Source organism: Pelmatolapia mariae, linkage group LG5 (assembly GCF_036321145.2).
Source record: "Pelmatolapia mariae isolate MD_Pm_ZW linkage group LG5, Pm_UMD_F_2, whole genome shotgun sequence".
NCBI classification, from domain to species: Eukaryota; Metazoa; Chordata; class Actinopteri; order Cichliformes; family Cichlidae; genus Pelmatolapia; species Pelmatolapia mariae.
Window position 1 is genome coordinate 10,596,155 of NC_086231.1, and position 21,945 is coordinate 10,618,099.

The 21,945-nt window shown below is 39.4% G+C and overlaps 1 protein-coding gene across 1 annotated transcript; it reads right to left on the reverse strand.

Moving 5' to 3' along the window:
* Positions 1 to 483: 483 nt before the first annotated feature.
* Positions 484 to 21,509, reverse strand: draxina (dorsal inhibitory axon guidance protein a). Its single transcript, XM_063472882.1, has 7 exons — positions 21,370 to 21,509; positions 12,566 to 13,071; positions 10,115 to 10,332; positions 5,455 to 5,575; positions 2,851 to 2,943; positions 2,511 to 2,600; positions 484 to 1,994 (listed from the first exon to the last, which is right to left on the reverse strand). Exons 2-7 carry the CDS (start codon positions 13,044 to 13,046, stop codon positions 1,882 to 1,884), a joined length of 1,116 nt encoding a protein of 371 aa, XP_063328952.1. The 5' UTR covers positions 13,047 to 13,071; positions 21,370 to 21,509; the 3' UTR covers positions 484 to 1,881.
* Positions 21,510 to 21,945: the final 436 nt, after the last annotated feature.

Consider the following 21,945-nt stretch of genomic DNA (forward strand, 5'->3'; position numbering starts at 1 on the left):
AATAGGACAGAATCCACCTGTCAACTCCTAAGAAGGCTCTTATCATTTTATCTATTTGAAGGTTTAGGAAATGTAGGCGTGTTTTTACTTACTTATCTGTAATTTATTTATTGAAATTATGAAAATGAACAAAAAATGTCAGTTTTAAATCATATTTGTTTGAGCACTAGTTTAAAAGAAGATCAAATGTTTTCTTGTCCAAAAATATATTTAAAAAAGTAAAGCACTTTTTTCAAATAAATGTTTTATGTGATATAAGAACTGCATTTAGAAATGTTCTCCTTGTGTCTCATCGCACAATAGTGTCGATGAAATTAGCATTTAGATAGAGAATTTGCTTTTGAGGATTAACAGTAAAGATGGTTTTGCCAAACAGTGTGTAGACATGTAGAAACAGCTTAGCATCACACAGTGTACATCCTAGTAAGTGTTTTAATTGTAAAAATAAAAACAGGCAGAAGAACTGAATATATAAACACGTGTTTGAGTACTGAATAAATAAAACAGACATGTGAAATGGAAGGTCAGACAAGCATTTTGTTTATCTTACTATCATTAAGCACATTTTTAACAGTGGTGTCAATTAAAAAAGGTGTTGGTAATTCAAACACAATCATATATACAGTACAGGACAGCAGACCAGTTTAGATAATATTTAAAAAATAACTTTTAGCAGTTGTTTGGAATACCAGCTCAGAGAAGAGGACAGGGAACGAAATCTGACACGCTTCTTCACATAGTCACGGCAAATAGCCCAAGATAAAATAAATTTTTTTTAACATTATTTTTGTTTACATTTTTATTTAACTTGGTCTAAAAGTCTTGAAGCGGAAAAAACCACTGTTCTGGGACTCCAAAGATCTTAAAGCAATACTAAAAATTATTTTGAACAGGTCAGCGTGATGAAAACTTACAAAATCTGTTCTTGCCTAAAAATGAAACCACATTAACAGGAACCATGAAGGCAGTAAATATTAAAACCTAATCTGTGTGATAGCTACAAACTTTAGTCACTGATGTGTCACCCAATGAGTGAATCTTTTCAACCAGGCAAATAAAAAGACAAAAAAAACCCCCTGCAGGTTTTCTTAATGAAAAGAATTTGGAGAGGGCGTCTTCCTGCAGGGAATGAACAACACTAAATTAAAACAAGTGCGCTTAAAGTTGGTGATTTGCTGGATTAGGCTGCATAACGTATCCCACAATGCAACATTGACAGGGGTGCACATAAGTGGGCCGCAGGTGCGCATTCGCTGTCAAAATAAAAGACGCGCACCAGATAAGAAGTTGCAACGCGCGTTTGCGTACATAAGATTTTCTGGAGGAGGACAGACATTTGTTTAGAACTCTTAAAGATGTCGAAGAAGCAAGCTCCTTTAAGCAATTACTTTGGTGTTCCTCCACCTCCAAAGAAATGTCAGAAGGAGTCCAAACTGCAAAAGAAGCACGTATTCTCAGAAAAGTGGTTGCAGGAGGTGAGCTGGCTTCAAACAAATGATGAAGGCACAGAGTTGTGGTGCAGAATATGCCATGAAAATCCCACTCTGGCGGACAAAAACAGTGCCTTTTATATGTACGCAAACGCGCGTTGCAACTTCTTATCTGTGCGCGTCTTTTATTTTGACAGCGAATGCGCACCTGCGAACCACTTATGCGCACCCCTGAACATTGAAATGTTATCTCCACTTTGGCCACCTGTTACTTTGCTTTAGCTGACTGGGTGTTGGCAGCAGGGTGATTTATATATTGTGGGTTTGATTTGAAAAACCAGCAAGTCATCACCTCTAAGTACTTGGTCAGTTTAGCAGGGTGATGTGGCTCCTTGGTCAGGGGGGTCATTCTTTATGTTCTTCCTTCACCTTGGCCTTCATCACCTCTTCTTTATATGGTTATGAAACCCCCTTGGTCACTGCTGACTGACTCCGGCACCACGCAGCGACCCCTTCTCCTGGTCACGCGTCGCTTCCGGTGAAATTTAGCATAACAACGAAACCCTGAAAGATAACAAGTGACCCATTATCTGAAAAGGTGATTGAATTGGATAAAATATGAGTCTTTGAATGACCAGAGGCAGTACTTTAACATTAGTAGAAATACTCTATTTTAGGATATAATAAAGAGCTGAATCAGCAACGCTAATGTAGCTGAGAAGGTATAAATTAAATTACTTACATTTAATATTTGTTAGAATTTTGCATCATCATCACATAATCTATGAAATGAACAACTTTAAGCTCAAAACAATGTCATGAAACACTAAAAATCTCAATTTACTGACACTACTGACACACAAATTTTCTGTTTACTGCTATGTTAGTCAGCCTCTAATCTTTTAGTCCCTCTGGGGACCCATTACCAGTCAAAGACTTTTAAAATCTTAATTGTAAACAGTAAGACTTGGGGGAAGTGACCCAAATGCACAACTGCACATGAAGAGATGAGCTGATGCTGATGCTAAAGTGCCTAATGATGCTAGTAGTGAGTAAAAATCTAAAGTAATAATCTCTCACCTTCCTCACACATGCAGTCGTCGTAGCATTTGTTGTTGAGACCTCTGTTGTGAGGTTTACACTCATGTTGCCTCAGGTCACAACAGGAACCTTGTTCAAGAAAAACACGTCTTTTATCAATCAAGCATGTTTTATATGTGTGCATAGACATTTAATATACAACACCAACATCACAGTCCTAACAGTGTAAAATGCTGTTTTCAACGCTGGTGAATACATGGTCTGTGTGGTGTTTTATCACTTTATAAACAGTCAATAAATGGATTTTAAGATGACTGCCATAAGCGATAGGAAATTAGTAAGGTCCTGGAAGATAAATATGACTCTTGTTTATACTGACCTGGAAGACAGTCCAGGTGGTGGTCACATGGTTCAATTGCATCAGCATCCACAGTCATATTTCCACTGCTGAGGTTCTTACTCCGCCTTTTGTCTGCAGAACAAGAAATTAAAACAGCTGTTTGAGCATCAAACCACTGATCAGTGTGCAGCGTCATCCAAGCAAACTGTTGGGTTTTTCACGCAGTAACAAAATTCTACTTGGTGTGTGATCTTCTTTCAGCTGCTGCCTTTAAGGGTCACCATCATCATCTGTCTTCATGTGACCCCCATCCCTAGCATCCTTTTAGTTCACACCAACCCCTCTGCATGTCCTCCTTCACTACATCCAAAAATCTTTTCTGTTGTCTTCCAACTCTGTTTCCAAAGCGCTCAACCTGAACTGTTACTCTGACGTACGCATATTGAATCCTGTCCATTCTGGTCACTCTCAATGAAAGTCTCAATATCTTCAACCCTGCTACCTCCAGCTCAGCCTCCTTTTTGTCAGTGTCACCATTTTCAAACCATACATCATAGCAGGCCTCATTACTGTCTTTTAAACATTCCCCATTCAATCTTGCTGCTATCCTCATGTATAAAAAAGAAATTCTACTTCACATATTTAACATGACACCTGTAAACACTGATGGCAGATTTAAGGCCTCCAGCTGCCCCCCAGCAGTAAGTGCTTTGTTACTTCTTACAAAATGATTATGATGTGTGTTGAGTTTATATTTCATTTACTTGAGCTTCATACGGTGGCCCTGGGAGGCCAAACAGACTGCAACTTAAGAAAACACCATCAATAAGAAAAACGCTGCAAAAGCACACAAAACACAACGGAAATAGGAAAAAACAAAACAGAAATAGGAAAAAAACGAAAATAGAAATAGGAAAAAACACAAGGGAAGTGTTTCTGGGGAGGACAATAACCCAACGGACCAGTTGCAGGAACCCAAAACATGGTAGGCGTGTTTTATCATGATTCATATAATACTGATGACAGATTTTTAGGCTAATAGTTAGGCTAACACACTTACCTCTCATCTTTTCTTTCCTCACAAAACCGATAGATCCTCCACTTCTTTTAAGTGTCTTCCAGCGCAATTATTAGCATATTTTGGTTCCTGCAACTGGTCCGTTGGGTTATTGTCTCCCCAGAAACACTTCCCTTGTGCTTTTGGAATTCTGTTTTATCCTATTTCTGTTTTAGTTTTTCCTATTTCTGTTTTCGTTTTTCCTATTTCCGTTGTCGTTTTCCCCATTTCCTCTATGTTTTGTTAGCTTTTGCAGCATTTTTCTTATTGCTGGTGTTTTCTTAAGTTGCAGTCCGTTTGACCTCTCAGGGCCACCGTAGCTTCAAGTTGTTTAAATTTAAAATATAATTTAAATAAAGTGTTAATAATGCAGTTTGTAGCCATCCTAACATATCTCTAGTAATGGTAATACTGAGTCAGTCTATCTCTTCACCACAGTGGTGACAGATTACCATAAAATTTTATGCAGATATTCACGTCACCTAACCTTTCTGTAGCACCATCAGCAAATGCCTTTACTTAAACAGTGAACACATGTTAAATAGATTGCTGTGAGATTTTCTGACTGTATTCAAGGTCTCTTGTGGATAAATTAAAAACATAGATATCCTGATGTTTCTGTGGAGCCACAAGCAAGTCAAGGGAAGTTTATTCATAAAGGGCCTTTCAAACACAGTTATTCAAAGTGTTTTACAAGATGAAATTAAAAGAAACATTTTAAAATAAATGTTTATTGTTTATGACAAAATTAACATAAGAAAAATAAGTGGAGTTAAATAGTTTTAAAATGTCCAGCAGTGTTGATTAATGCTGTTTTTAACTTCTTTTTAAAATAATGAGAGCTAATAACTGGTTTGATTTGACTGCTTTTCTTAGTTATTGTTAAAGTTGCAGGAGCAGCATTCTGACCTAACTGTAGCTGTCTAATAGTCTTTTTAGGAAGGATGATAAAGACAGCATAGCAGTACCCAAATCTACAACAGATAAAGCTATTGATAAGCTTCTCAACATCTTGCTTTGACACATCTCACTTGAGCTATATTTATCGAATACAGAAGCTGTTTTGGTTACAATTTGAATATGGTCAGTAAAACTAAGGTCCTCATCCACAGAATGAGGTCTTTGGTGTCCTGGGTTCTAGGTGGGAACTCATCCATCTGTCTTTGTTTTTAAACAGCACAATCTGAGTGGTGTTTTTGTTTGACTGAAGGAAATTTTGTTGCATCCAGACTCTGTACAGCAGGGATTTCTTTTTCATTAGTGTCAATAAAGACAAAATATTTAATTTTGAATCCTTTTTAATATTCTGCAGATTTGTTTAATCTGCAATGACTGAACTGTCGTGTCTAAGAAACTAATTTAACTTGTATTTGTTCCTAAGATTACAGCTGTTAGACATAGTGTCATAATGGGCACAGACATTCAGATATTGAGTATTTCTATACCTTAGGCATATCTTGGGGAGCTGATAGTGTGCCTAAAGAGGTCTTGTTAGTTGAAATATACGGGACTAATCACACATAATGAGGATAATTAGAATTATTTTCATCTAGCATGCTTGCCTAAATTAAAGTCACATTACTAACCTTTCTTCTTGGAAGATGACCAGTTGTCTGCTGGTTTCATGTCCTCATAATCTGTCCAGTCAAAGAGAGCCATGTCCAACGTTGGCATCACTTCTCCTTGTCCTTTTCCTCGTCCAGACCTCTGAAAATGAAAGTGTACCTTGAAGCTACACCTTACCTTTTACCCATATTTCAGTGGAAACACAATAATTCTATGCTGACATTATCAAGCATAGACAGTAAATACATTTCTGTCATCTGTGATGAATGCTTAGTTGTTTCAATTAAACCACAGCAGCAATAAATGAGTGTGTTTTGGTTTTCTCACTGTATTTTGCTAGTAAATGTATTCAGTGTGTTCTTAATGAAACTCATTGGACTTGTGTTGTGACCAGCAGCAGTGATGTTTCATTGATTTATAAAATACCCCCACGGAGACAACAGGGATAGCAGCAGAGCTTTAAAAAACAATCGATTGGTAACAGAGAACATGGCTGGCCACACACCAGCATACAAATATACATCATGCAGAACTTGTGTGGTTAATACATAAACAGTTTACAGACTTGCAGTTCATTGAACAAACACCTTTTCTTTTCTAGTCAGTGGGGACAGCCACTGCCTGCAGATCAAATACAGCACAGAGTGGATGGTGAAGTGACATGTTTAAATGAAATCCAGCTGTATTTTTATTTTTTTTTAAAGAAATTGCATTGCAGTTATGGAAAGGTACAAAATGTAATTTTTTACTTCATTATGTTTTGTTGTTGTCTTATCTATAAAAGCAAATGGAAGTGATTAGCATGCAAAAAATCTTTGCCTTATGCGTTTATGACAGCATGGCAGAGTGCAACATGCGATGCACTATAGGTATGATGGTTGATGATGATCGTTTCTAGACTGAGTGAGAAAAAAGCCCACCCAAAAGACCTGAACCACTTAAAACTGTTTTTTCCTATATGTCAAAGAAAATAAAACAAGGTTTGCTGAACCAAATTCTTAGACTCTCCTCGAGTACCTATGCACAATTATGAGTTTAAAATGATCCTTATTTATCTTCGCTCTATCTTAGATGGAGACAGGCCCTTGCATCTGTTCATTCTCTGTTTGAAACAAGCTGTTTTAGGCCAACTTTCTTCTAATTGGCTGTTCCTCCCAAACAGAAGATTTGAACAGCTTGTAAGCGGGACATATGTGCTCAAAGCCAGAGAACACAGAGAAGATATCCTTAATACAGAAGATCCTTTTAAGGATATCTGCTGTATTAGAAGGAAAATGTACTTGACAAAAATAATAATTATAACAGGTCCCTTTTAAGGACTTTTTCTAAAAACAAGATCATGATCACCTATCATCAAAAAGCCATTGTGTCGTTATATAAGGTGGGAGAAAACAGGTGTTTTAGGATGGATACATTTTTGCCCCTCTAGCTGCTCTTGCCTTTTCTTTATTTGTGAATCTTTACTTATCTTTAATAGTTTTTTCCTGTTCTGCCTATTTATACGGCTCAAAGAATGGCTAAAAAAAATCTAGTAAAGGACATATGGTACTGTTTATGTGCATGGCACATAAACATAGCACTCTGAGGCTCCTAATAGGATATTCAAAATTCATGTCAGTAGCTGAATACCTTGTGACTGATCCAAATTTATATAAAAGTGCCATAAATTTAGGTGTCGTACTTTAATAAAATATTGTTGTGGAGATCGGCGTTTGATGGTTTGGTCATAAAGCAAAACTTCTTGATGAATTGCTAAGACATCCCTAACTTGAAACAAAAGCCACAAGAACACGGTTACTGCCACTTTCCTCAGAGAGGTGAAACAAAATAGAAATGTAACAAAGTAGGACTTTGTGATATCTCACGGGGAATACATGATCAATTAAAAAAAAAAGCTCCTCTTGGAAACAGATCCAAATTGTGTCCTTTTACCCTCAGGAAATGTGCCTGTGAAAATAACAATTAGTTTAATTGCAGGGGGCTACCTGCTTGTCCTCTACTGCTCATTAAACCATCAGCATAAAATCGAACATTAATTAAGAAGCCTCTCAGCATCTTCGTACAACTGGATTTGGGTTCAGGAGAGGCTAACAGCTTTTTCTGCTTTGGCCCAATAATATTTGACTGCTGTCAGAGTACAGTATGCTCCCGCGCTCTCTGGGGTCTCAGAAGAGTCATAGTTTCTTTTTCCTTTGCATTTCCTGAGCGTTGTCCTTTTCCTTGTTTGCTTTGCTTCCCCATTCTTGCCTTGTGTGTGCATTGTCTCCTCACTGACATCCTATTTTATTTTGAAAGATCTTTGTCTGTGTCATGTGTTTTTTACTCCCTGTCTTTGTTGTTTTTCTACCTCTTTTGATTGCCTATCCTGTCTTAATTGATTTCACCTGTCGTGTTTTAAACATAGTTGTCTGTACCTTTATAGTCTCTTTGTTTCTCTTTGTGTCTTCTGTGTATTGTAAATGTCTTTATTTTACCCACTTTAGTTTTTTTCCCTCCTTTAATTTGAAGCAGATTTAGAAGCAAAGCAAAGACACTAAAAGTTTCATCCTGGGTTTTTGGTGTTACAAGGGTGATTCATTTCTTAAAGCTTAACCACTCCAGAGCAAATTACATTTGAGATGAGAGATCAAAACAACAGACTAGTCAGTCCCCTGGAAAATAGCCTGACCATTCCTGGAAATATTTCGTTTGTGTTTTTGCCACTCAAAAGTTTTATCACATTTCACTACTTCATCCCACCTGTGTCCCGGTAGCTTGCACCAACATCCTCATTCTTAATGTCACTTGTTTTAATGAGCCAACTGCCAGTTGTTTATTTGATGAGCTAAAAAGGACGAGTGACCTTTTGCAAATAAGAATCAGAGAATCAATGGGTTAGCATGAGATTATTATAGGGCAGCAAAACGTCAGGGATCTCATTCATGAGAATGACTTTAAGTTGAAAACCATGAGGAAATTATTTCTAATCAGGCTCTAGATTTGATGTAAAAATAAGTTTTCTGTTGGTTATAAGGTCCAGGATACATCTGAGGCCAAAGCTGGGATGGATTTTCCAGCTCTGTCTGTCTGCTTCTACCTTATTCAATGCAGTGACCACACACTTCAGCACTACATTCGTTTGGTCAGCAGTCACAGTGCTTAGTCCATTAAATACTACAGAATGCTTGACTATAATCTCCACTATTATCACCATAATCTCATCCAAAAAGTTTTCCTCCGTCTTTCACTCCATTTGTGACTAAGCAATGCGCTGGCATTTTTAAAGGAGCAATCCTAAGGCAAGGTTTCATGAATCAAACATGAGCATGCCATCAGAAGTGATTAGGAGATCTGAGACACATGATAATTCATCGCCAGGGTCCTCACTAAAAACCATTGTTTGTTTTAAACTTACAGGTGTTAAGATGTGCTGTTAAAAATTACTGTGTAAAAATAAAGAACTCTGCTGAGGTCAGTGTCCGTCGTGCAGTTTTAAAGAAAGGGATACTCAAAATTAGATGGGTCTCACTTTGCCTGTGCTCCACCAAATTTAATGGAAATGACTCGGATAATTTTGGATTGTTTTGCCTGCAGAGAAGTGGCACTAAAAGCAGACCTCAATGTAATAACTATTTTTAGTGACAGCACAATAGTAAGGTTTGGTTAGACTGTGGTACAAAAGGAGCTTGTTAGGTTTGGGAAAGATGAAGGTTTAAAGGACTTTAGTAGTAAACATGCAGTTAAGGTTAGAGAAGGGTCGTGGTTGAAAGAAATAACATTTACTAATGGTTTGAAAAAGGTGTCAAGCATGCACACACAACACGCAAGTCAATGGGGGACGGTGAGCGCTAAAGAACCATTTAAAAAGAAACACAAAATGTCTTCAATTTTCTACAAACTGCAGTTCAACAGTTCCTAACTGTCGTATTTTCATCCAGAAAATCAACCGGTTAAATTTTTACTTTAGCGGCAATTGAAATCTGTTTTACTTGTTGTGTTGAATAAATCTCTTCAACAAAATCAGTGAAACAGAGGCAGAAATCGTCCTATGGCAGAAATTTCCCCAAAACATATTACAGGCTGTTGGGTGTTAACGGCAGTTTTGGCAAATCCAAAAACTTTCCTGATGTAGAGACTCTCTGTCCCCACATTTCATTTGTAACAGACCCGAGGAGTCTCAGGAAACCATATATTATTATTTTCCATTATAAATGTTGTTTAAGCATCATTCCGGGTGGCTGTGACGGGGAGTGAGTGATACCTCATAACCCCTGCAGATTTTTTCATGACACATGCACAGCCAGACACACAAAAAAAAGACTCTCTGCGCCCATAGATTTTGTCCTGAGGTGGTCTTTAATAAAGGAATAGGAAGGTAGTTACAGAAAAATGTGCTGCTGGACTCTGAACTCCATGATTTTGGGTTCCAGAGGTGCCATTTTGTTATACAGAACAGGCCATATCTATCAGACAAACTGTGACCAAAAACCAGCCAGTTTGGCCTGCTGGAGGACGTTTTTCACAAGCAGCACCTTTGGGTTCACACTGTAGAGAGTGCCATTTCTATGATGAGCTATGAGGCTTGTGGCAGCATAACGGCTGTAATGGGGCCCATTTTCACTCTATTTCCACCACACATTGAAATCACACTGAGGCACAACACACCCAGCCTTTAATAACCACTCCAGTTTCGTTGGTTACCTGGGGTTTGGTTGAGGCCGGGGACAGCGTTGGGGGATGCTCGTTCATCACCGTGGTAACCGTAGAAGAGCCGGAGCCAAAGACGCCAATGATGGGGGAAGGGGGTTCATTGGGTGGGGTCATGCTGAGGGAGGGGGAGGTGGCAGAGGCAGAGGAGGAGAGAGGATCCTCAAATAGATCTCTGTCCTTCAATGCAGAGCTCAGCTCTGGAGAAAACCCTGAACAGAGAGAGATACATTTATTTTTTTTATGTCAGCAAATCATATCAGTAGATTATTAGAGAAAGTTTAATCTAAAATACTAATATATAAAATAATAATAACAATAAAAATATACTAATAAACTAATATTGAACTGCAGTTAAGATGAGATAGTTTTGTCACTATGGTATTTCAAACTGAAGGGGTTTAGATGTTTTTAACCTTTAATTTTTGTTGCTATTGTTGCTGTTTTTCTGTTTACTATGACTAATTCTTCAAAGTTTCCATAAAGTATGATTCATTCTGCAGCACGAGTCCAATAAAAAGCTTCTCAGTGTCATCTGTGCACCACGATAATGTTCCTGTTGTTGCACAGTTTGGAACTCTGCAAACACCAGACCAAAAACTTGAGTTCACCTCCACAATCATTCATAACATAAAATCAGAGTCAGTAGTGGTAAATCAGAATGTATTTCAAGCTGTCATGCAGTCCCTGAACTTCTTACATTTCCTTTTAATACCTGAAAGTACTGTATTTTGTCACATTATGTCATATTTACAGAACCTTTCAAAGGTAACTGTTATTAATTTAGGTTCAAAGCCAAACAGGTTTGTCTGGGTCAGAACTGCTGAAACTGTCCACTCGATCAAATTGACAGTGTTATGACATATAACAGTGGTTTCTAAGGTAACAGCAATTGTTCTATTGAGCACCATGGGAAGAATGACAATGTGCAGTAAGACCTTTTTTTTTTAGCTATGCCCCTGAGGCGTGGCTATTTGCCTACAAATGGAGTGGGATGCTTAACTGTTTTTGCTTTGCTTTCCCCTACTCGTGAAACCTTTTTGGCAATTTCAGTATCAGTATAATGACCATAGATTTAGGCAAGGATGTTGCTCTTAATTGATGCTTTAAATTCTGACATCTGATCATTTAAGATCGAGATGGAGTGTAGAAAGTTGTCATGTAGATTGGTACCTATGAGACAACATGTCTGTTGCAAGTTGGGTGAACTGACCGTTACATTTACAATGAGATTGTCCCTTTCAGGTTTCCATGTTAGTAGTGTATGGGTACACAATAATACCACACTACAGTACTATAACAACTAGAGTTCATTTGACATTCTTTTGAATTGATTCAAACTTTATTTTCCTGCTGAGGCTACATGGCTTCCGTGTAAAGTTTCTTGTAGTTTGCAGTGAAATCGCTCTGATGTATGTATATCGATGTGGTCAAAAGTTTCCATTCAGTCACCATGGATATAAATGTCATTTAATGTGAGACTTTGAGGCACTTTTGGTAGCAATCAGCAAGCCTCTGGATATAATTCTGCCTGGATATTTGATCCCTCGTCTTAACAGAAGACATTTAAGAATTCATTTAAATTGGTTTCCTGGCATGAACCTGGCTTTTAAATGTAGGCCACAAATTTTCAATATGTTTAAGGTTGGGGACTTAGGAAGGCCATTCCAGCAGGTTAATGTTAGCCTGGTGTATTCCATCCAGTAGAGTTTTGGTCTGTATTTGGGATCATTGTCATGCTGGAACACTGCTATATCCTAGCAGGACAATGATCTGACGTGAAGCTGAGGAATTTGGAGGTAGTCCTACTTCATTATTTCATCTACTTTGTACAGTGCCACTGGTACTTTTCTCTTGTCTGACCTTCTAGGCAAAGTGGTGACACATGTGAATAACTTGTACTTATGTACAACTATTTGATGATTATTTGATGATCTGCAGTTGTTAAGAAATGGCTCCATAGACCTCTGACGCCTGTGTAAATCTACAATTCTCCTTCTTAGATATTCAGAGTTCATTGTTCTGCGTATTGGTCTGAGTGCTTTTAAACAAATCCTTTTTGTCCTTGCAAATAGAAACTACCTGATGTAGTCAATTATAATAACAAGAAGTTAATAAATCTTGGTCTTGTCAAATTAAAAGACAATGCAGAACCTTCAGCACCAAAAGATTTGAGTGAGTAAATGGATATATTTCAGCCTGTATGCATACTTTTGACCCGGTATAGATCAAAGAAAATACAAAATAGACTAAAATTTGTACACCAATCCTTGTTTTTTTTTTTAAATAATTAAAGATTTTTGCTGTACATTCATTCCAACATGGAAAAAAGACAGGTCAAAAACAGCTCAAGTAAATCATGAAAAAAAAACCAAATTACCATGACATTCATGCCCATGCAAACTTTTGAGCACAAATGTATGTCTGGGTTTGTGGTGCACTCACCTTTTCTGTGACGCCCCTTTTCACGCCGGCTCCCTTGTCTCCTGTGCTCAGAATGGTGCCCATGTCCATTTCCATGCCCATGCCCTCTCTCCTTGCGTGTTCCTGCAAGGTGGTTCTCCTGGACCTGGGATGGACTCTTCACACTCATTCGAGCTCTGTCTTTGTCCCTGCCTGGACCCATCTCCAGTCTCACTGGGCTGAGACCTTCCAGGCCTGTCCCATCATCCTCAGGTCTGGCCAAGGGTTGCAGGGGCCTGTGAGAGAGCAGCCCAGCTCCAGCCTTGGCACCCCGGCTGCCGTGCCCTCTGCGGTTCCTGCTATATCCGCGGCCCTGTAGAATTTGCGAGCGGTACTGTAGGGCATTGCTGCCACCTGCTGAGGTCTGCGCCTGCCTCCTCTTGCCACGAGGAGCTCCATGCTCAGCGCTGTATGACAGTGCCAGGGTGGCAAACAGCAGCAACATACTCCAGGAGAGAGCCATTGTCTGTCCAGCACAACACCACCTACTGGGAAGAGAAAATATTTCTCAGTGCTCCACATAATTTATTCTGCGGTGTCTTCAGATTTGATCAGATTTTCCACAAAAGTACAGAAGCTATGTTGAGGATTTGTACATCTTAAAAAATAATTATTTTGAGTATCAAATACTAGTTGCCTATCTTTCAGCACTCAATTTTATTATATAATTTGTATAATCTGCATATTCTGCATTTATCCAAAATAAAAAGTTCCGAAAGAAATATACAAACATTAATGTACACACATTAAACATTATTCCCAGTTATTTTAATGATCCACAAGTTTTCCATCTAGCATCATTATAAAGTTGATATTGCAAGTTCCCTTTCAAATAAATTGTGACCTCTTCATTCTCCTACGACTGTTCCTGAACAATTATTATTTCCTTCAGTGACATATCCTTCTGGAAAAATATCAGACACATAATTAGTGCGACTTCCTTCCAAAGGGGGCATCCCTCATTTAGCTCTGACTATCAGCCTTTTTGTGCAGAAGCAAAAGTTGGGAGACCACAGGTCCTTGCGTGTTGTGATGAGTACTCTACTCTGCTGTATTCATCATCCCACAAATTGCGACTACTTCACAGCCAGCCTCTCGAGCACACACGTTTATTTTGGTGGATTTGAAGAGACAATGGTGAGATGCTTGTTCATTTAAAAAAATGATTTTCCACCCTTCATTCAAGGACCGCTATGCCTTACTCATTATGAGATACTGCAGTGTGCACATGCTTCATCACTGCTTATTCAACGGTCTCAAGAGCTCTCCAACCGTACCTTTCATTACAAAAGTCAACATATGTGTGAGGTGTGACTGAGGTTCTGTATATCTACAATGGCACTTCATCCAAATGTGAATGAAATGGTGCTTAATAAAAAAGTAAAAATAGTTTTTCTTTTCCCATCTTGATATCCCTGCATGCACTGCAATGAAACTCAGATTCAATTGTAATCCAAAAGAGTATTATGTGCTTATGTTAGAACCAATTTCTACAGTCATTGGTAAGAACACAAATGTCCAACACAGTGAGACTGGACACTAAGCAGCCTTTACACTCCCAGCTCAAAAGGCCTGTGTGGTATTTGATTGTTGCAGTTTGTGCTAGTGTGATAATAGCACTGGTGATGTACTGACATCATCTATCCTGCCTCCTGCATGCTCTACCTAGTCGTCCTGCTAGCTATCCTGCCCTAAGCTAGATGTGAGAAATTGTTTCTATTTTACTAGCAATTAATGAGATTATGAAAAAAATAAATAATGGGAAAAATAAAGTGACGAAATTAATCTATTAAAACATGTTGAATTCTCAATACAGAAATTATTCACTATAAAACTTGATGTGTCAAGTTGCCAGTGCGTCATTAACCTTTAAAGATGCTTACACTGATCTGCACCTTATGTTAAAAAATGTTTCTTTATTTCTTTAATCATAACACAATTTGCCCTGTATTTAAAAAAAACAAAACAAAACTTAATGTCAAATCATGTACACAGGATGGTTTGTTTTCTCCTCCACTTAAATAGGCTAGCACAATCCATTGTGTTAAAAGACAAATGGCAGTGCAGGGCATACAGAAAATCAATGAGGGAAAGTATTGAGCCATCAGTGATGGTGGGCACATGTGCTGTGCGCGTCTCCAAGATGGAGTTGGGGGGTTGATAAGCTCTCAGTTCTTTTATCACAGTGACGCACACACACCAAGCTGAAAAAGCACACCCTTGGTTTTAAATTCAGTTATTTAGGTGTTTCTAAAAACAGCACACAGGTGCCAGGGTGTGTGGGTGAGCAGGCTGCAGAGGATTCTGGTGATGTCAGGGGAAGTTTGCACTACGGGTGCCGGCATTGCTCCGAGGGATTTAAAGGCAAACGTTGTCCGTTTGCCTCCGGGAGTTCGACCAGTTGTGCAGCAAACAAACAAGAGTGTGGGGCTGGCCACTGAGGCGAGACCTTTATCGTCAAACAGGCCCGCAGAGTGTCGAAGGGGAGGGTAATCAGCTGTGTCGCCCACATATATATAGTGTTTAGCTGGGATTACACTCTGTCTGTTTGACACATGAATTGATGCTGGTATCGAGTGGCTCGGATCTTATCTGGTCAAAGGGGTGATTTAGAAGGGAAACAAACAAAACATTTAAAGTTAACTGTGGTGCAGGGCAGTGAAACAAGGGGATTGATTAAGGGATTACATCTCCAAAGTCTTCTGTACACATTTATCACAGTAATGGCTTGACATCTGGGGAAATGTGCCTTCTTGCCGCCTAAGCGATGCCCCAGCTTATGTTACTCCTGTGATACATGCCTGTCTGTTAGCTAAACAGCTTTGGCAACTCAGACCCCTTTCAGAACTCCCCATTTGACCTCATCACACCTACTAATGCTCTAATTGCTCAGTTGTGTGGGCAATTAGTGGATTGAGAAAACTGACTGTCACTGTTATCTCTAACTCTTACTTTAGTTGCTTACACAATTATTTCTGTCACTGTTTGCTTATACAGTCAAGTGACTATAGCAATAATGGTATGTTGTGCTGATGATCTGTTTTCTGTTTGTTGTAATCTGGATATTTTTCTGCTTTCTTTTTCTTTTAGAGGCTTTTATTGTGTATATTCTTTTACATTCCTGGTTTAGTCATGTAGCTTTAGACCACACCTAATATCTATGTAAGAGTTTTGTCCGGTGACTATGGCCGAAAATGACGTTTAGTTATAAAAATTCATACTCAACATATATTGTCCCTGCTAAATAAAGCATCCATCCATCCATTTCTTACCTAGTTGTACAATTCATTATCTGGAGGGACTGAAGCCTATCTGTGATTAGGAAAGAAGCAGGGTACACCCTGGACCAGGTCACCAGTCCATCAGAGGGCTCTAAATAAACTAAAGAAATAAAGTCCATACATTCATCCATTCTCTTTGCTTATCCTTATCAAGGTCACGAGGAGGGCTGGAGCCTGTCCCAGCTACCATAGGGTGAGACGCAGCATACACCCTTCACCTGGACCAGGGCACCAGCCCATCAGAGTGCCCTAAAAAACTAAAGAAATAAAAATCATGTATGCGCAATCATCTTTTTAATGCATTCTAGTACCTAATTCATGGCTTCTTGTTTGAATAAACTTGTAGTTTTGGTTAGGCGGCTTTAAAGAGGAATAAATAAATCATTTCTACAGAGATTTTGAAGTATTTCTTTAAAGAAATAGATCTATTCTATTGATGGTTTATTGTGTCAGGAATTTTTTTTATACTCCTACATATTTTAGGATTAACACGCACATTGTTTGTAGAGTTAGAAACAGCAGCATCGCCTGAATTGGAGATAATGGGAGAAGCTAAGCAATAAAAATATATATATAGAACGTGGCTCTTCAAAAAATTGTTTTCCCAGTATAAAAAAGTAACATTGTTACACCTCCACAGAAAAAGAAGGCACCCATTCCAAAGTAAGGTCTTCATAGATGTGCTATGTGAAAGAGAAAGCAGGCGGCGAAGGAGGAAGGCCACGTATCTCGGCATAGCAGCTCCCCGTTTTCCTCTCTCATACTTTCATGTGCTGCTAACAGGTGGCCCTTTGAGGAGACACAGGATCGGGATGATAATGGAGCACTCCGGGTGGCATTCCACATTTTAAGCACAGTCTCTTGTGTGTGATAAACAACCTCCATCAACAACACAGCCTCTTGCCAGAGCTTGTATTATACAAGCCTGTGTGTTGAAGGTAGGGCACAGCAGGGCCTCTGCTACTGAGGTGATGACGGGCCAAACGAGTGGCCTGACAACTTTCATTCCACAGTGAGGTAATCTGCAACTTGAATGGCAACATTTAAACAAGCAAATTATAGCTGGGCGGTAGCTTTCATGGCTTCTGTGAGATAGCTATTGGTTGAAAGAATAAAAGGCTCCGAAAACCCATTTAATGACACTTTTAATAGCACTGAGGGGGTTCAAGGATTTCTGCCGATGTTGGGACAGTTTTGCTTATTTCTTTCACATTTTCTGCTTTTTTTTTAAACATCAACTTTGATTGTTCTTATCTTCTTTTTCTCACAAAAATACCCATTGTGCTTTCTATTTTCTTTTGAATGCTTTAAATCCTTTATTTTTTACATTCATGTCAGCAACCCTGCAGGGTTTGGCTCTGACTTTGTTTGTGCATTGCTGCATTTTTGGTGGAAAGTCAACAGTGTTTTTAACAGTATATTAGGAATTGGAACCCATTATAATTGCAGCTATTAAAAAGCTGTTTTTACCACAACTAAATTTAGGTCTTCTCATATACAGAAATGTTTGATTTTAGGAAAGGGCTATAATAACTAACAAATGCAAAGTGTGTGAGTGACTGTCTTACACACTGTCAAATAACATGAAGTTGTGTCTTTTTTTCCCAGACTTAGAAAGAGAAAAAAAAACTTAAGAAAAACCAATTAGAATTTTTATTATTTGCTCCTAATGTCAAATAACAACAACAATAACAACAAAAATCTATCATCAGCAATCTGGTGCTCATATTTGGCTGTTTATGTGTAACTATATTTATAATGTGAAGTGGAGAGGATTCACATCATGCCATGGGAAATTTAAAGTCCAGAAGCAATAAAAACCAAGTACACAAAAACAGATTTTTAAAAGGAACGCATCTTGGATAATACTTTGAACCTCAACTCTCAAAGGTGTAAAGATTTATTGGTGTCTGAGCTCATCAGTGTACAGAGGGAAACTGTGTATAGTAATATAAAATCTAATAAAATGTTTTAAAAAATCCACATTTTTTGGAAGCAGGTAGGAGAAAAGCAGGTGATCTCTAACAGTGTGTAGAAAACACAATATATATTGTAACAGTTTTTATAAGCCTGGCGTACAGTGTGGTGCCACCTGGGACACATGAATCAGAGTAGAGCGGAGTAAGTATGAAATGATAGGTAATCTCACAAGAAATTGCAAAGGGGGCACTATTAGAGGGCTGGATGATTAAGCTCTGATGAGATCAGGGGCGTCTATCTGGGCTTTGATCAATTGGTCAGTCCCTTAAGCAGGACACACTCATATAAGAATAGACTTAACAGAGATTGAACCCAGATCTGCGGCTCATGTTGGGAAAGTAAGAGAGGAAAAGCAGTGAGGCGGAACAGGAGGCCACCCTGGTATTAAACTGCTGTACGTGTGCATCTTTTAGCTTCACCTGCTGTGACACCAAACCTCCAGGAGCCATCTGCTCCTCTTGTTTTATCCCTCATAGCAACCAGCAGGGCCATAAGGATAAAGCAAACAAAGGATCCAGGAACAGACTGTTGTCAGACAGAGGCCACCTTCGAGACTTTTTTTTCTTTGTTTCCAGACCGCATACAGTGATCTGAAGTTTAACTCAGGAATACACTCCTGTTGATTAATGTCAGAATTACTCAGTAGATCTTATCCACTGGAGCAGAAAGTTATCAACCAGCTAATAATCAGGCTTGTGAGCATATGCTCAATTTGCAAATTTATTACAGGCTGTCAAAAAGAGGCCAGGGGTCGCTTCAGGAGTGTGTGGCTGCACAGGAAAAAAGGAAAGCCACCTATCTCTTTTCAGCTGCTTGGTTCACTGAGCAGCAGCTCGAGTTTATGCTTGAACCAGAAAGAAAAACGAGAGAAGAAGAAAAAATGCACATTTAAACAAAGAAATATAGATGTGTAATCTGCTGTGTCACAAATATAACTCAGTTTTTCTCCATTCCATTTTAATAATGCTGAATATTTGATGTATTGTGCTTACTTGTCTCCTTATCGTCTGTAAAATAGCTCTAGTTTATGCTACCAAATTATCATAAATATCATCTCAATAACAAGCACCTAAATTACAGCGCCAGTAAATGCCTGTGCATAATAAACATGTCTGCCAAGCTGCAGTTAACACCATAAAACTTCATTTCCTCAAGGGCCAATACCACTGACTTCAGCAATATAAGAGTGCTTTGTCTCCCCAATCCTCCACAAACAATATCAATGGGATTCACACATAGACTGGGAGGATTTTGCAGCTTTTAGGTGTTTATTGGATGGCGGAGGCCCCTGGAAGCAACATAGGGTGATAAAAAAAGAAAACAAGAGCCATAAGGAAGGTCCATCTGTCACCAAGTGAGCCGGAGCAGGGAGCAGGGAGAGACAAAATGATTCGGTGGTAATTTGGTCGCAGGTACAACAGATGTGGAACGAGGCCAGAACATTGTCACTGATGCAAAGTAACATCAGCAACATCCTGGGATGGGGCCCTTATCGCCCGTCTGAATGCACTGACGCACACACATACACACGCTTTCTCTCTATTACAATCATCGTATGCACACAAATACACACTCACAGCGGGGAAACCTCCTCCAGACACCCACATAGAGGCATGTTCCAAAAATGCTGTGAGACACAAACAGCACCAGAAGCAAAGCAAGAGGCATCCCACAGAGAGGAAAGAGAATGAGAGAGACAAAGGAGGCGGGGGGACTGAGTGAAAAGGAGAAAATAAGATGTAATTCTAAGAGAGAGGAGAGCGGGAAAGAAAGGAGTGAGGCAGGAAGAGAGAGGGAGGGAGAGGAGAGAGACTGAAATCAAAGCGGGAGTGTGAGAGAGAGATGGAAAGAGAGGGAGGATTTATCCTGTCTTAATTAGAACAAAGTGTCGTGGCATCTCTTATTTTGTGGCAGATAAGGGCACCAGCTGAATTCTCTCTTACACACAACAAACAACAAAGAGCTGGCTTCAGCAGCTGACAACAATACTTGCCCCTTTCTAACCCATGAAATGTGGACACCTGGGTCTGTCTCCGGACATTCTGCATGGGAACAGTTTGACCGGTCAGCGAGGTGGGGGGGGGGGGGGAGGAGGCACTCCTGTTTAGAGATGATCAAGTGAAGCATGCAAACGTATTATATGAACGCAAAGTTTCCCTTCTCCCCCCTCGCTCCGTGGAAGCGAGCAGTGCTGACTGCCTGCCAATGTTGAAAGCATCTTGATCAAACAGATGCAGCCATGCTTGGCAGTGGCGATCAAGGCGAGATTCACACCACGGTGGAGGAGACTGGATGGGAGTTTAGCAATGTAGCCTTTTTGGCTGAAAATCAATAAAAGATTAAAGAAATGAGGAGATTTGATTGTGCAGTGAGTGAAAGAGCAAAATGAAAACAAACAGTGATTCTTTCGAGGTAATTTCAATCGGTCTTTGATACCAGTAGACTAGATGCTAGTTCGGTTCATTACAGTGTGTGCGGCTTATGGCAGGCACAACATTAACGACAAATCACTATCTTCCAAGTCTTCCAAGGACACAAAATTAATTTCCACTTGAACATCAAATGTTGTAACTGTGTCCTTGAGTTATCTTTTCATTTCCAACTCACTTAAGATCGAATCAGTTTTATTTGGGCCCGAGGTCCACTCACGGTGGGGTTCCTCCACACTCCCTCTGATCATGTCTAATGCGCCCCTGCTTGATTGACTCGCTATTAATTAGCATTAACTCCTTCAAGTGAGTCTGCAAAAATTGCTCCTTTCACTTTTAATTGCAAGGTGACACACAGAGTCCCCCCCATCTCTCACTCACTCACTCTCTAACAAACACGCGAGCACACACACACACTCACGCACGCACTGTTACACACAGCGTCTTTGGTGTGCAGTGAGCAACAATGAGCTGTCAGGAAGAGATAATCGCTCCGATCATTTATAACTATCCACACCATTCATCCATTAAGTTCCTTTGTAATGCTGATCTGATTTAAAAGCATGACAGCAGGACACACAAAAGTTAAATTAATTGTCGAGTCAAATCTGTTTTTCCGCCATCAAGCCAAATCTAATCCGATGTTTGCAAACACTCACTCGTTGCTCACAACCGTTAAGAGCGACGCTCTGCCTGCCAGTCAAACCGCGTTTTTTTTTTAAAGTCAGTGAATCTGAAAGGAAAACCTCAGCATTAATTAAGTTATTAAAATGGCCTGTGTGACAATATTAAGGACTACAGACAGAAGCAAACCTGTTTAAAACATTTTCAATAAAAGGATTCAGAAATAAAGATTCAAGTCCATGATGCCATCAGAACTGGGAATTGGACCCAGTCTGCTGTTTGAATATGAATATCTATTTAAAAAGGGCAGAACGAATAAAATAGCAGTAATTTACAAACGTCACAGAAATACCTGAAACAATGTTTGGAAATCAAAGAAACGATATTAGCCGCAACAGTAAGCAATCTAAGCACTTGCTCTGGCAATGATGTAATTCGTTTTTCCAGGATTATAACAGCGATGATTCCTTACTTTGTGTTTGTTTCTCCTTGTTTTCCTCTGATGTTATTTAAGCCTCAAACAGCAGTTCGCTCATATGGCTGCAGGTTGACAGCAGGACAGGACCGAAACGCAGCGCAGCAGCAGCTCTGTAGTCCGCACTCCGGGATGTGCCGAGCATCCGGACTGTCTCTTGCTTCTTTATGATGAGGAGAGTCAACCACTCCGGAGTGCGCGCTCCCGAGTGCGCGTCAGCGTCAGGGCTAGCTTTATCTCCAAATGGGGCTTGTCCCGGCAGGTAAAATGTGGATAAAAAAAAAGGGGGGGGGGGGGGGGGGGTCGCTAGAGTATTGACGTAATACTGACACAATCAGCATTTTCTATCAGTTTTCCAAGTTGGGAAAGAAGATCAAACAAAGAGATCAGAAACTTGACTTTTATGTGAAATTCTCAGCGTGTCAAAAATGTTCCTTGTGATTTGTTGCCTCAGTAAACCTCCTCCCTAATCCAATATGAACAAAGCTACGTAGTTTCTGATTATTTTGGCTTTCCAGTCAGCACATGCGCTTGTTTCTTTTCTCCAAAATTCAACTGTGGACAAAGCCCGAG

Coding starts and splice junctions, on each gene's coding strand:
- draxina (XM_063472882.1), bottom strand. CDS start 13,046: ATGGCTCTCTCCTGGAGTATGTTGCTGCTGTTTGCCACCCTGGCACTG. Junction 5,576..10,114: donor CGGCCTCAACCAAACCCCAG/GTAACCAACGAA, acceptor TTTCATTTTCAG/AGGTCTGGACGAGGAAAAGG. Junction 2,601..2,850: donor CCACCTGGACTGTCTTCCAG/GTCAGTATAAAC, acceptor TTCTTGAACAAG/GTTCCTGTTGTGACCTGAGG.